Raw genomic sequence first — 12,403 nt, 5'->3', positions numbered from 1 at the left:
TTGTATGCACCACTTCCCAGTAAACCTTCATACTAAATCTGTTCGGAGCTCACTTTACTTAAAACCTTTGCCACTTTACCAGGTGCTAGCTTTCTTTTCTCAGCCTCTAAATGTTTACTTTTTCTCCGCACTGGGCCCTCTATATACATAATGCATTCACAGACACACAGCAAAGATTAAATTGGCACTGATTTAGTCCTGGCTCTTTCCCTCTGCTGTGTAAACCAGGTAAATATATCTTTGGCCTCTGTGGCTTGTCGGAAAACAGAAAAATCTCCAAGGTTGACTTCTTTTTTTCTCTCCTCGTGGCTTGGACACACTCAGGCTCTTTCACCTCACTTTACACAAGTCAGTGAAAGGTGTGACTTAGATTTGCTGCATTTTTAAAGAGCCAAGCTCTCAGCCACAGCTCTGTCTGTTTTAGCAACAGCCGTGGTAGGTGAGACGCTCTGTAAACAGTCAGCTGTTGGTCTGTAACCTCACATGAAGCTCAAGGCTAAGTGAGAGCACCACATGTTAAGTAAGGTCCTAACATTCAATTTAGACTTTTTATTGGAGGGTTTGAATTTGAGTGTAGAGTTTCCACACATTTTTCTTGTTTTATGAGATTTTTTTTAACATGAAACAGCAAACCTGCCTAAAAAGTCATCAAAGGCTTTTTTTTTTTTTTTTTTTTTTTTTTTACAAAATAATACAAGAAATGATAAGAAATCAGATGTGTGCTGAATGAAATTCAGCTTAGGACATCATGTTTGCAGTTCTGTTTCTTATAATATTTCTGAATCTCAAATCTAGCTTCTGGATAAGTGATTTAAAGTTTTACCTTTCTACATTTTGGGGCTTTTTATTCCTACAATCCACATTAAAGAAGCATTTACGTTCATGCTTGCTGCTGTGTGTAGACATAGGAGGGATTACTTACATGTACATACTTATGGCTTACATGCAAAAACATTCATTCCATATCGCACAAATGATTATTGTATTGTTTTATATCAACTGCCATCGTTGTAAATTATTTCTGACCAGGCAACATATTTGACCAACCGATTTATATTCATCAAGAAATTGGATGGCAATATGATTTCCTAATATGGGCCTATGAGAGAAAAATCAGTGTCTATGTATGTGTTTTCCAATATTTACTTAGGTTAAAATACAACGACAACAAAAACTATGATTAAGAAGTTTATGTTTTTGCAGAGAATGCACAGTCATCTCAGCATCAAATAGCAGAAGATTACACATTACCATCGGGCATATGAACAAATGATTTAAAGGAATTTTAGGCTGGACCTACAGACCTACATCAGCTTAAGTCCTTTTCTATATTCATCATCATTCCTGACACTTTAAATGTGTTTAAGGACTGAAAATTGTTAATTCGTTCATCCTCAAACTTTAAATAGTGTGTTTCAAGAACCAAAGTTGTAGGTCTGAACTATATTTCAATATCAATATCAGTATCATCTAAAGTATATTTTTTATTATTAACATTTTAGATTTTGGCAAAAATCTAAAATTGTACACCCCTAGTTATTATTTACTGTTTCCACTGCAAGTATTATGCTCTTTGTTTTATCCTGTTTTTTCCTCATCATCATTCTTTGTTTATATAAGCAATAAAATAGAATAAAAAGATACAAAAGGTCAATTTTCAACATTGATGAAAAAAATCCCCTTATCAACAGATGTAATTATTGCTCAGAACTTAACTGTCATCATAATGATAATGATGATTTGCAAAGATGTGCATCACAACAAAATTACATTGGTGCTCCTTGAGTTAAACTACGAAAGTCCCTGTGAAGTGAATCCAAACTTTGTGTCTGAACACACTAGATATGTTGGAATAAGCTCGCTGTAATGTGAAACACTGAGATCTACATGTTATTGAATTTTTGATTTTGAATGTTAGAAAGCTGTCCACCTCTTTCCTGGCTTGGTTTTATTTGAGCTGGGCAAATATAGGAGCCCATGACATCCCCAGTCTTGATGGGGAATAACGCCGCCCTCCTAACACTACACAGTGTAAGACCATTAAGCAGTTCATCTCAGTGCAGTTGTTTGTTCGCTGATGTCACTGCCTTCGTTGAAAGTTAACAGCCAGCTACATATTAGATTTTTGTTCATTGTTAAGTAAATTTCCAAAACCTATAAGCCACGGTGGCCTATGGGTCATTAAAATTATCATAACAGAGAGATTTGTGCCAGAAAAAAACAGAACATTTAACCCCCAACTTCTATCTCTCTGCTCTGGCACAGAGCCAGACCGCTACGCTGAGAGGATCATATTTCTCATGAGTGGGCGTGGCTTCACCTCATTCAACTGTCATGCCCGCACCATCCTAGAGCAGATCTTACTGCCTCGTTTTTCATGATGTTGAAGCTTAATTTTGCAAACTTAGAGCTGTTTTTCATGACGGAAATTTGGCCTGGTGGTTCATAACACAGTGGCTTTTCATAGAACAAACTTAAAGATTTTTTTAGTCGCTTTGCGTGGACTGTAAGATTGATAATAATTAAAGGTTTGAAATAAAAATCCAAAAAGAGAGAAAAATAAGATCACTTAGGCGACACTATGCAGCTGATAAATCATTCTAGTTCATGTGTAGCCGCGTGTACATGTGCAAACAGTATACCGCATAAATGCATTAAATACTACAGAACCTGCATAAATGTTAAAGAAAATCAATCCTTTTGACCGTCATGAAAGCCTAAAGATGGTTCAGTACTTTTCTACTACCAATGGACTGAGTAACAGACAAAACTGTTGGTATGTTTAAGGGGGCACATTTCAAGGGGAGCAGTAAATGAAGTGCAAAAAAAATCATTGTTTTAACAGCAATCACAGCATAAAAATGATTAGAATCATGATTTTTTTTTTGTCTTCAGGTTTGTTCTAACTTGTCAGATATTATGGCTCTATCTAGTCACACTAGATGCTGGCTCAATTGTCTTATATTTTTTTTATACTGAAAATTTAGAGATTGTAGATGCTAATCCAAAGCATGTAACTCTAATTTGAAACAGAAAGTTTGGTAATTAACAATATTGGGTATTGCCCTTCTACACACACTCAAAGGGGTAAAATGACCTGTGTACAGGAAGTATAGTTACCTGTATATACACTCAGCCCTGGTTATGGTCTGACTCGTGCCAGTTTCCTTCAGCAGGATCTCCCCTTAACCTCTAAAGAAAAGCTAAACGTTTTTATCCGCTTAATTCTCCTCAGCCACTGCTCACCATGATTAATCACAGAGCAGCGGCTGTCACATTTTTAATGAGGCGTGTTAGCATACACAGTACAGTGTGTCAGTGATGAAGTCAACACACACACACTTCCTCCTCTCTTACACGGCGACTGTAGCCGCCCTGTAGCCAGTGTGTGTTGTCTTATAAGCTGGACCTAAGCCTTCAGAAGCAGGCCTGCACTGTGTCACCGGCCGACACACTGTAACCATACACTGGCTGTAAACACTCTGTAGGCCAGCCAGGGGCGAGCTAGGAGGGGAGGAGAAATCAAACAGGACGCTAAGAGAGAGAGAGGGAGTGGGTTACGATGAGAGCTGAGGTGTGATTTTTGGTGAAATAGGAAAAGACAGTGATATAGCTGAGGTGAGGTCTTGTGGCAGCTCAGGATATTCTTGTCTCTTCCAGGCTTTGAAATTCCTTATTTGGAGCAGCAGCCTTATAAAATACACCCTCTCTTTCCTGTGTAACAGGCTCGGTCCTCTAGAGGACACTCCTGTTTCAAAAGGCTCCAGCAGGATTCCCTCACAAAACAACATCGTCTGCCTGCACTGTAATAAAAGCGATCTGCTTCATGTCACCAGCCTCTTTCTTCTTTTCTCTCTGGCCTCCACCTTTTTGTCTTTTCTTCCCTCTGCTTGTTTTCATGCTAGTAGTCCATATGAAGCCCTTTAGCTTTTAAGGCTGTCCCTTGTTTGGACTAGTTCCTTTTTAAAATGCTCAGCCAGCCTTCCTGACATCGTTAATGCAACGTTGGGGCCAAATTTCTCCCTGTGTGTATATGTTGTCTCTCCCTCTCACACATAAAGTGGCCTCATGTCTGTGCTTATTTCTAATCTCTCTTCGTGACTAAAGGCGTTTTCTTCCAGCTTCTGGTCCCCGCTAGACCCTCGTTAGTTTCTTTTTGACAACCGACTTCATACAGAGATTTAGGAGCAGCTTTTAGTTGTGCAAAGTGACTTATAATTTCATTTTCTTAGGCAACTTTTAGAAGTAGCAAGCCAAGGATAGATTTGACGCCAGATTTGGTCTGTATAGGGGAAAACCCGCTGTCATGGGATATCTTCAAAACCACATGTGAAAAGCCACATTATCGTTAGAGTAAATGTGTCCGTATTCTTGTCTCATTTGTTAGATTGTTCACACTGGTCTCAGGACAGACACCAGCGCTGAGGAAATCTGGGTCAGGTTTAGATTATTCATCATTTCTTTGATGCAGCACAAAGAGCAGGCTTTTAATAGGGATGGGTGTGAGTACTCATTGTGGATGCCTTCTTTCAACAGTGCTACATTACTCCCACACTGTGCGCGTGTTGGCCTGGGTTAATACTTTAACTTAATAAGCATACATGTGTAACCCAAATCTTTGGGAATACGTAAATGAATATACTTGGCCAGAAAAATGTATAACTAAGAAAATAATAAACGGTCCTTATCGGGCCTTCCCGTGGACTTGGCAAGGCCCCTGCCTATGGCAGTGAATGGTTCCTCCCCAGTTGTGATTTATTGATGATGTCACTGGCCACTTGTCACACTTCTCTTTAACTAAATTTTGTTGCCACTTAAGACACATTTAATCCACTTATTGCCGTTTTGTGCCACATTTTGCCACTATTAATCCATTTTGGCTGCTTTTCACACTTTTTGCCACCTTTTGCCCAATTAAGCTATATTCGATCCATTTTTGCCATTTTCCACTTGTAGACATTTTTGCCACTTTGAATAATATTTTGCCACTTCTTGCCCTTCTGTGCTACTTTTTGCCATCATAAACCCATTTTTGCAGCTTGTCACACTTTTTTAAACCACTCTTTGTTGCCAATTTTTGCCACTTTTTACCACTATGAACCTGTTTTTACCACTTTTAATCAATTTTTGTCACCTCCTACCCTTTTTGCCACTTTTTTGCCACTATAATCACATTTATGCTGCTTTTCGCACTTTTTTAAAACTTTTTTTGCCCATTTTAGCCACATTTAATAGCCCATTTTGCTCATTTTTGGTCTCTTTTCCCATTTTTTAAGTCTTTTCCCTCAAGTTGTCTCAGTTTCTTCTACTTTTAATCCTGTCAACCTGACATTTGTGTACCTTATGCCTTAGCTTTAAATCTGACTCTCCTTTCCTAATCATGTAGTTCAGTGTATCCATCCACATCCATAACTTTGCCAAAAATGCTAAAGGTAAGGACCATGGCTTTGTAGACCTCTAGGGCCCCCAATCTGCCTGTGACCCAGAAAGCTCTCAGCTTTATCACCCTTTGTGGGCGGCCTTAATCCTTACATGTACTCCTTCAGCTATGGCTCTAGGTTTATTTGCACAACGAATCATTTTACAACAACCAATGCTTTATGACAGCTATGGTAACTCTACACTTGCACTATGTAAGCCATGAGCACAAAAAGTGCTTTGACTTTGACTGAGAGATGACAACAATGCATTTCAATGAATTGCTGCATCGATGCTTAACCATTAGCTGAAAGCACCAGGAGAAACCAGCAGAGACAGACAACAGGCAGCACCATGGTGCATTTTTGCTAGCCTGGTTTGCACCGATAGGAACATGCTGTTGAGATATTACAAGAGCAGGAAAGATTATCCTGCTACTCATAATGAAATGTGTAATTAAGCAATGCCTTAACCAAAGTGTTGAAAGAGACAATTAAGAATGCGATAAACTGCAGTTTTAAAAAATGCACTAATAATAGACCTTAATACATAGCGATTAATGTATTAATGCTGACAGCCCTAGTGCATACCCATTCCAAGGTTTTAAGAGACTCCACAGTTTTCTTTTTCAGGTAATATGCCTAATATTGTCTATCCACAAGAGGGCAATAAGACATTCAGAAAGCTCTTCCACTGTGGGCTGATGTCAAAGAACAGTGCTGAGTGTGGTGATGATATCAGACCAAACCAAAATGTGAAGAGAAATCCTTCAGAAGGGGAAAGTCCCGTTCTGGGTTCAATGTTCTCATTGTTAGAAAAAAATTTGAAGTTTCTTTCTTTCTTTTCTGCGTGTGTGTGGTGACGGTGTGGTGTGCTCTGTGTGTGTATGTGTGTACTCCAGGTCTTGGTGAGTGAGGACTCGGACGGAGAGGGAGTGGTGGCTCACTTCCCAGCTCATGACAAACCCATATCCTGCATGCAATTCAACCCCAGTGGTAAGACACACTCACTCACACACACCCGCTCATGCACGCACACACATTTATTTTTTAAGGAGGGAGCCGTAGCTGGCTGAGTTCTTAAGATACAGAAAGCAGGAGGGAGACTGAACTTCCATTCAAGTGTAACATGCTGTGTGTTTGGCTCACATGTGGCCACCTCATCTTGTCTCTGAGGCAGAGCTGAACCAGCCAACTCACCCGTATGTATTCTTGGTGTGTGTGCATGTGTGTGTTCATTTTGTACACAACAAAACATGTGTTTTAGCCAGACGCAGGTCTTTACTCTAACCTCAAGACATGAGCAACACATGCAGGTCAGGCATTGTGTCACAAACAGTAAATAGGTAACACATGCACCCATTATACACCCACAGGAGGAGGCTGAATATACATCAGAGCAAATCCTGGCATGTACTGTCACACAAAATGTAGTCATGGTACTTAATTTAAAACTCTTTTCAGAGGTTTGCTATTCTTTTAATTCTGCTTAAGTGAGGAGCCTTGAGGTGGTCCTTTCAGTCAGAAGAGCAACTTCTTTCTTTAATGTATTCATGGGCTGAATGCCTTCATTTGGGTTGGATAACGGAGGACATGGGAGAGAAAGTGCCACAGGTTGGATCTGAACATCAGAGTATTCTTTAAGGAGTGTCCTGGTCATGCAAAATAATCAAATTTGGAACTTGCAGTTAATTCAGCAGAAATTCAGCTCTTCATCTCAAATTTAAAACAGAATCTCTTGACATCCCTACTTAAAACCAGTCACAGTTCAGTGTGCAACAAAGGTGACATTGCAAACTAGAAAAGCACTTGCAGACCTCCGCCATTAGCCTTATCTCCCATTAGTGAAGAATCCTGTAATAAATTCCTGGATCCGTCCTCATGTACCCCCCACCCCCCATCGGCATTCGCCGATTACTCCCTCCCTGGTGGGGTGGAAACATGGTGAGGCAAAGCATTGGCTTCACTATGGGTGGACTGTCGTGGTGGAAGCATTGCCTGCTGGTGCCATCAGATGCACTGACAGTCTCACCCATGGTCTCACTGGACGACTGGAAGTCATGATGGAGGGTGAATATTCCTCTATTCCTCCCAGCATTGTGTGTATTCTTGCTACAATTCACTGTCTTTCTCTCTGTTACGCTCCGACTCGTCTCCGCGACCGGGCGTGCGTCTTTTAAACTCTATAAACTTTGAATAGTAACACACCCAAAATGCTGCTGGGATTGAAGTTACTCATGTCCACCATCTGCTGTTGTAAAGTGGTAACAGCGCAGACCTCTGCCATTAGCCCTATCTCCCAATAGTACAGAATCCTTTAAAAAATTCCTGAATCCAGACGGTGATCCACATTGCCCCCAAAATCTTATCAGTTCTTCCTTATGTCATTTCTGACATTTCCTGAAAATTTCATTAAAATTCGTCCACAACTTTTCGAGTTATGTTGCTAACAAACAAACAAACAAACAAACAAACCCACCCAATCACATAACCTCCTTGGCGGAGGTAAATATTATCATAAGAGAATATTTGTGAGTGGGAATGCAGGTTCTTGCATTGAACCCTTACATAAGGACACACAACCTATAATATTAAAAGGCAAAGTCAAGTCAAAATTTGTCGTTTTTTAAATTCTGATTTGAACCACATTTAAATTCAAATTTGTTTTCGGGGAATATGATGCTGCATATGTAAGGTGGAATTTAGGAATCAACAGGTAGGAACCAAGGTATTAAATAAGGGTTGTTAATGATTATAATTTTTGATTGAGATAAATCTCCTAATTTCTATAGTTATTCATAAATAATCTCCTATTCTCCTTCTTTTTATCCATCACATTAAAGGACATTAAAGGGTGGTGTTTTTATTTTACATCACTGTGGCTACTGGGAGATGCTGCAGTGGCTTAACCAAAAGATGCTGAAAGGAAAAATAAAGCAAGCAACAAATTGCAATTAAAAAAATCAATGCACTAATTATGGACCTCATTTGATTACAGTTAATACTGACAATTGTACTTTAAATGTAGTAAAAGAATATGTTACATGCAGGAATGAACAAATATTATGAATAATCTAAATGTTTGCAGAAACAGCATTTTCATGACAATTTTGTCAATGCTTTCTGGTAACCTCCATTTGATGAATCATATCAATCATCATCCAGCTAGAATGTCTGCAAATAATCTATTAAATTTAGTTAGCCAAACAAAATGCCCTTTGAAGAATTTCTTCCCCGGTAAAGAAACATTTTTCAATAAAAAGATAACGTTGACAGCTAGGCACAATAAATCCCCTTTTCATTCAGTCAAGGAACTTTAGTTGATTGAATCCAGATTTTAATCGTATGTGTCCTTTTACTGTTTGAATGAATTCGGATTGCACCAGCATAATATAGTTTTTCTTTAGTTTTACTTATTTTCTAATTTTGAAAAATATTTTCTTTCAAATGGTGTGCCTCTATCCTTAGTCTTGTTGTAAGTGTATTATTTTCAGCATTTGGGTTCAAATTCATATATATGGTTAAAAAATGTGAAGGGGTACAGATGGCCTAGCTGTTATATCATGTCCCAAGTGCGTGGTCAGCCAGGGTTATAATCAGGCCTGTGGCTCCTTTCCTGCATGTATCTGCCCCACTCTCTCATCCCCATTTCCAACTCTAATGCCATTTCTCCTCTCTGAATAAAGTTACAAAAAGCCAGAAAAATGTTTTTTTAAAGATTGAGTAAACATGTAGACAACCATCACATACAGTAAATCAGACAACAATCTGGCTGTATTTTAACAGCCTGTTCTCCACATATCTGGACAAATATAGTATCTTTATGAAACAAAGCCAGGTATCAACATGATCCTCTAACTACATTCTCACAAAACAACACAACAATTAAAAAATTCTATTTTGGTTCAGGGCAGAAAAAAAACATAAAATCATGTTTATTTCCCCATCAAGTCTTCTCTATCTCGATTTTTTTGAACACATTATTTTTCTACATCATCTCCTTACCTGATTTCTAAGCATTGCTGACCTCCACCCCTAAAAGAACAGGATAGTAGATGCTTTGTAAGTGTGAACAGACGACACTTGGTCCTGTTCCTTAGAGGTGTATATGTGTGTCAGTGTGTTGTGTGTGCATGTTCAGTTAATAAAGGAGCTGCTGAGAGATGGTTCTCACCTCATGACCTCCAAGTCCCCAAGAATCCTTCACTTACCTCGACTTATGACTAAACTCAGCAGCTCAGTCTGAGCAGGAACAGGATGATATTGCAGACAAAGACAGTCTTAGAGTTGTCTCGATCTCACCTACTCCCACTGTCATCGCAACAGAAGTCACACACAAAGCACTATTCAGTTCAGTAAACTAATGATAATGCAACATGTAGCATCAATAATCAAAGGAGTAGACACTGTATGATTTCAGCCAGCTGTGTCCTTGATCTTATAATTGTTGATGTTCATGACTGAATAAAACAATTGTTATTTTATGAAATTGAAAACTGAAATTGTCAACTTAAACTTTCAGCGTTGTCTAGTAAGGGCTAATAAATGCTTCTGCAACCTACCGCTGTCCAGCAAGGCAAATATCTTGGACTTTATAAAACATGGACATAGTCTCAGTGACACTATCCAGTGTTTTCTAAGGACAAGGTATGAAACTGAAGAGTCATGGTTACCATGTCGGAAACGCCATATCATCCTAACATTTGATCAGTCTAGAACAGTGGTACTCAACCTTATGCTACCAAAGAGCCACACTGTCTAAAAAATACTTTAGCGAGAGCCACAATCCAATCTGGAAAAGTAAGGTAGATAATACATCAGTTAATTTGTAGTTGAAATGAAATTAAACAGTGAATTGGTGGATAATTATGATGTTAATGGGATACAAATGTCTGTATAATGTCAGATGAGACAATATGTCACTGATTTTTATTTTATTTTTTATTTCATTTATCACTGACATCAGGCTAAAACCTTGCATCTCATTTTTTAATGATTTTAATTTGTTTTTATGAATCAGTGCTACTGGTCACCCTTTCCATCTGCCAGTGGTATTAAATAATTTAGCAACAGAAGCAATAAAAGCAATAAAATATGTCAAATGATACATTTTTTTCATTCCCTGAGAAGTGGTCATTTTGGAGATACCAGTCTTTGGCCCGACACGAGTGTTATGAAAGTTCCACCTGGCCTAAAGATTTTTAAGATATTAGAATGAGCTGAGTTTGAGCTCTGAGATGCTTTTCAAAGAAAATGATGAATTATGGTTGGCTATTTGGGTGTTTATATCTCACACTGGGGCATTTACTGGAGTTCTGTGTCTTTATTAACATAAAAGAGATGCTTTTTAATTTGTTTCCACTCATCATTCATTCTTTAGTTAAAGGGGGAGGCGCCTCATATTGGTCTTTGCCCTGGGCCTCCAAATGACTAAAACCAGCCCTGCCGCACACCTGCAGCTCTCCAGACACATTGTTTCACCCTGCCTCAATTTGGAGCTTTGGTTTTATATTTCTGCTGCAGTGATGAGTGCATTAAAGATCAAATAAAACACCCACGTTTGGACAACTTTCACTTGATATTATGTTATCTCCACATTTTTATCTCTACTGTAAAAACAATCAGAATGGGGTAAAGTGGGGATTTCTTGGCTTTTGCAACCAGCCTCAAGTGGACACCAAAAAAACTGCAGGCTTTTTCCCCATTGGTTTAATTTCTTGACAGCAGAAGTTGCTTTGTGCCAAATAAAAGTTTAGAAATTTGTGATGAGTACACTTCAAATTTGAAAGGGATCATTGTTTAACCACCATGCATTCTCAACACCAATTGAAGGACCGAACAGACATTTTGCTGTTGAACACATTAGCTATCATCTGATTATGTTGCAGCATCTGGAAGCAACACACATCTTTTCTTGACTTTACAGGAGGCTAGAACTTCCTTGGGACGTGAGAATGGTGTTAGTAGTGAAATGGGATAAGAGTGTATACGTAGCTGTTCCTGCATGTGGATATCTGTTTATCAATAAAAGGCTAAGTTGTTGCTGGATCTCAGTGAGGTGTTAGGATGGCATTATGTGTTGCTTTTTGCTCTGTTCTCCTGCGTTCTGACTAAGTCAACTTGCTATGCCAGTTGATGGCCCTACTGGGAAAAAAAAAACAGAACACTCTTCTTGCTCAAAAATGTCATCTTTTTTGACAGAAATGATAAAAAAGGGTCTCACTTCTGAACAATATCAAACTTGCAGGTGAAGATCAAGCCAGAGCTAACAGTCAGTTTAGGGAAAAAAAAACTGGCGGTCACTGTGTGTCTACATTTAAATGGTAATGGTAAAGAGACTTGAGCTTGTTTAGCTCTTTCTTAGCTATCTGACCACTCAAAGCGCTTTTACACCCATTCACTCCACATTCATACACTGATGGCAAAGGAGAGTGGAGAGTTTGCCATCAGTTTTAGCTAATCCGATTTAATCGCATCCATTTACACGCCACTGAAGAAGCAGTGGGAGCAAAGTGGGGATAAGAGTCTTGCCCAGGGACACATCGACACGTGACCGGGGATCAAACCCACAACCCTCCGATTGCGAGATGAGTGACTCTGCCTACTGAGCCACAGTTGCCCTATTTAGGCATCTTCTCTCTTTTTTTAACATCCAAGATTTATGTCTACGCTTCAACAAAGGACAATGCTGTACACGTGGCAGTGTGCTGGTAGTTGCTGAGTCAGCGCGCTGACAGAATCCCGGGTGAACTATTCCACCGTCAGTTTAAAACTTCCAAACACACTTTAATCTTCATGACTCATTTACTGTGAGCTGAATCTTTAGGGGTAATAAATGTTTAAATTACAACTGAGAACAGCACAGAAGGTGAAGCCAAAAAACACAGATTTTTCCTCTTTTTTTCATTGCAGTTAGGGCGTGAAATAAGATTAGGAGGAAACTTCGACAAGCAAAGAAAGTCCTTTTTTTTAACTTCTCCTTACAT

General features: G+C 39.0%; 1 protein-coding gene across 3 annotated transcripts in view; it reads left to right on the top strand.

The window, feature by feature from the left end:
- Positions 1-12,403, top strand: part of bcas3 (BCAS3 microtubule associated cell migration factor) — a 552,832-nt gene that overhangs the window by 64,503 nt on the left and 475,926 nt on the right. For all 3 annotated transcript variants that reach the window (XM_041803667.1, XM_041803675.1, XM_041803683.1), the window contains exon 13: positions 6,320-6,413. In XM_041803667.1, the coding sequence (XP_041659601.1) occupies positions 6,320-6,413 (94 nt within the window). The remainder of the gene's footprint in view (positions 1-6,319; positions 6,414-12,403) is intronic.

This window comes from Cheilinus undulatus, linkage group 2 (assembly GCF_018320785.1).
Source record: "Cheilinus undulatus linkage group 2, ASM1832078v1, whole genome shotgun sequence".
In the NCBI taxonomy this organism is placed as follows: Eukaryota; Metazoa; Chordata; class Actinopteri; order Labriformes; family Labridae; genus Cheilinus; species Cheilinus undulatus.
The sequence above is the reverse complement of the archived record's forward strand: the minus strand, read 5'-3'. Positions and strand labels throughout refer to the sequence as shown.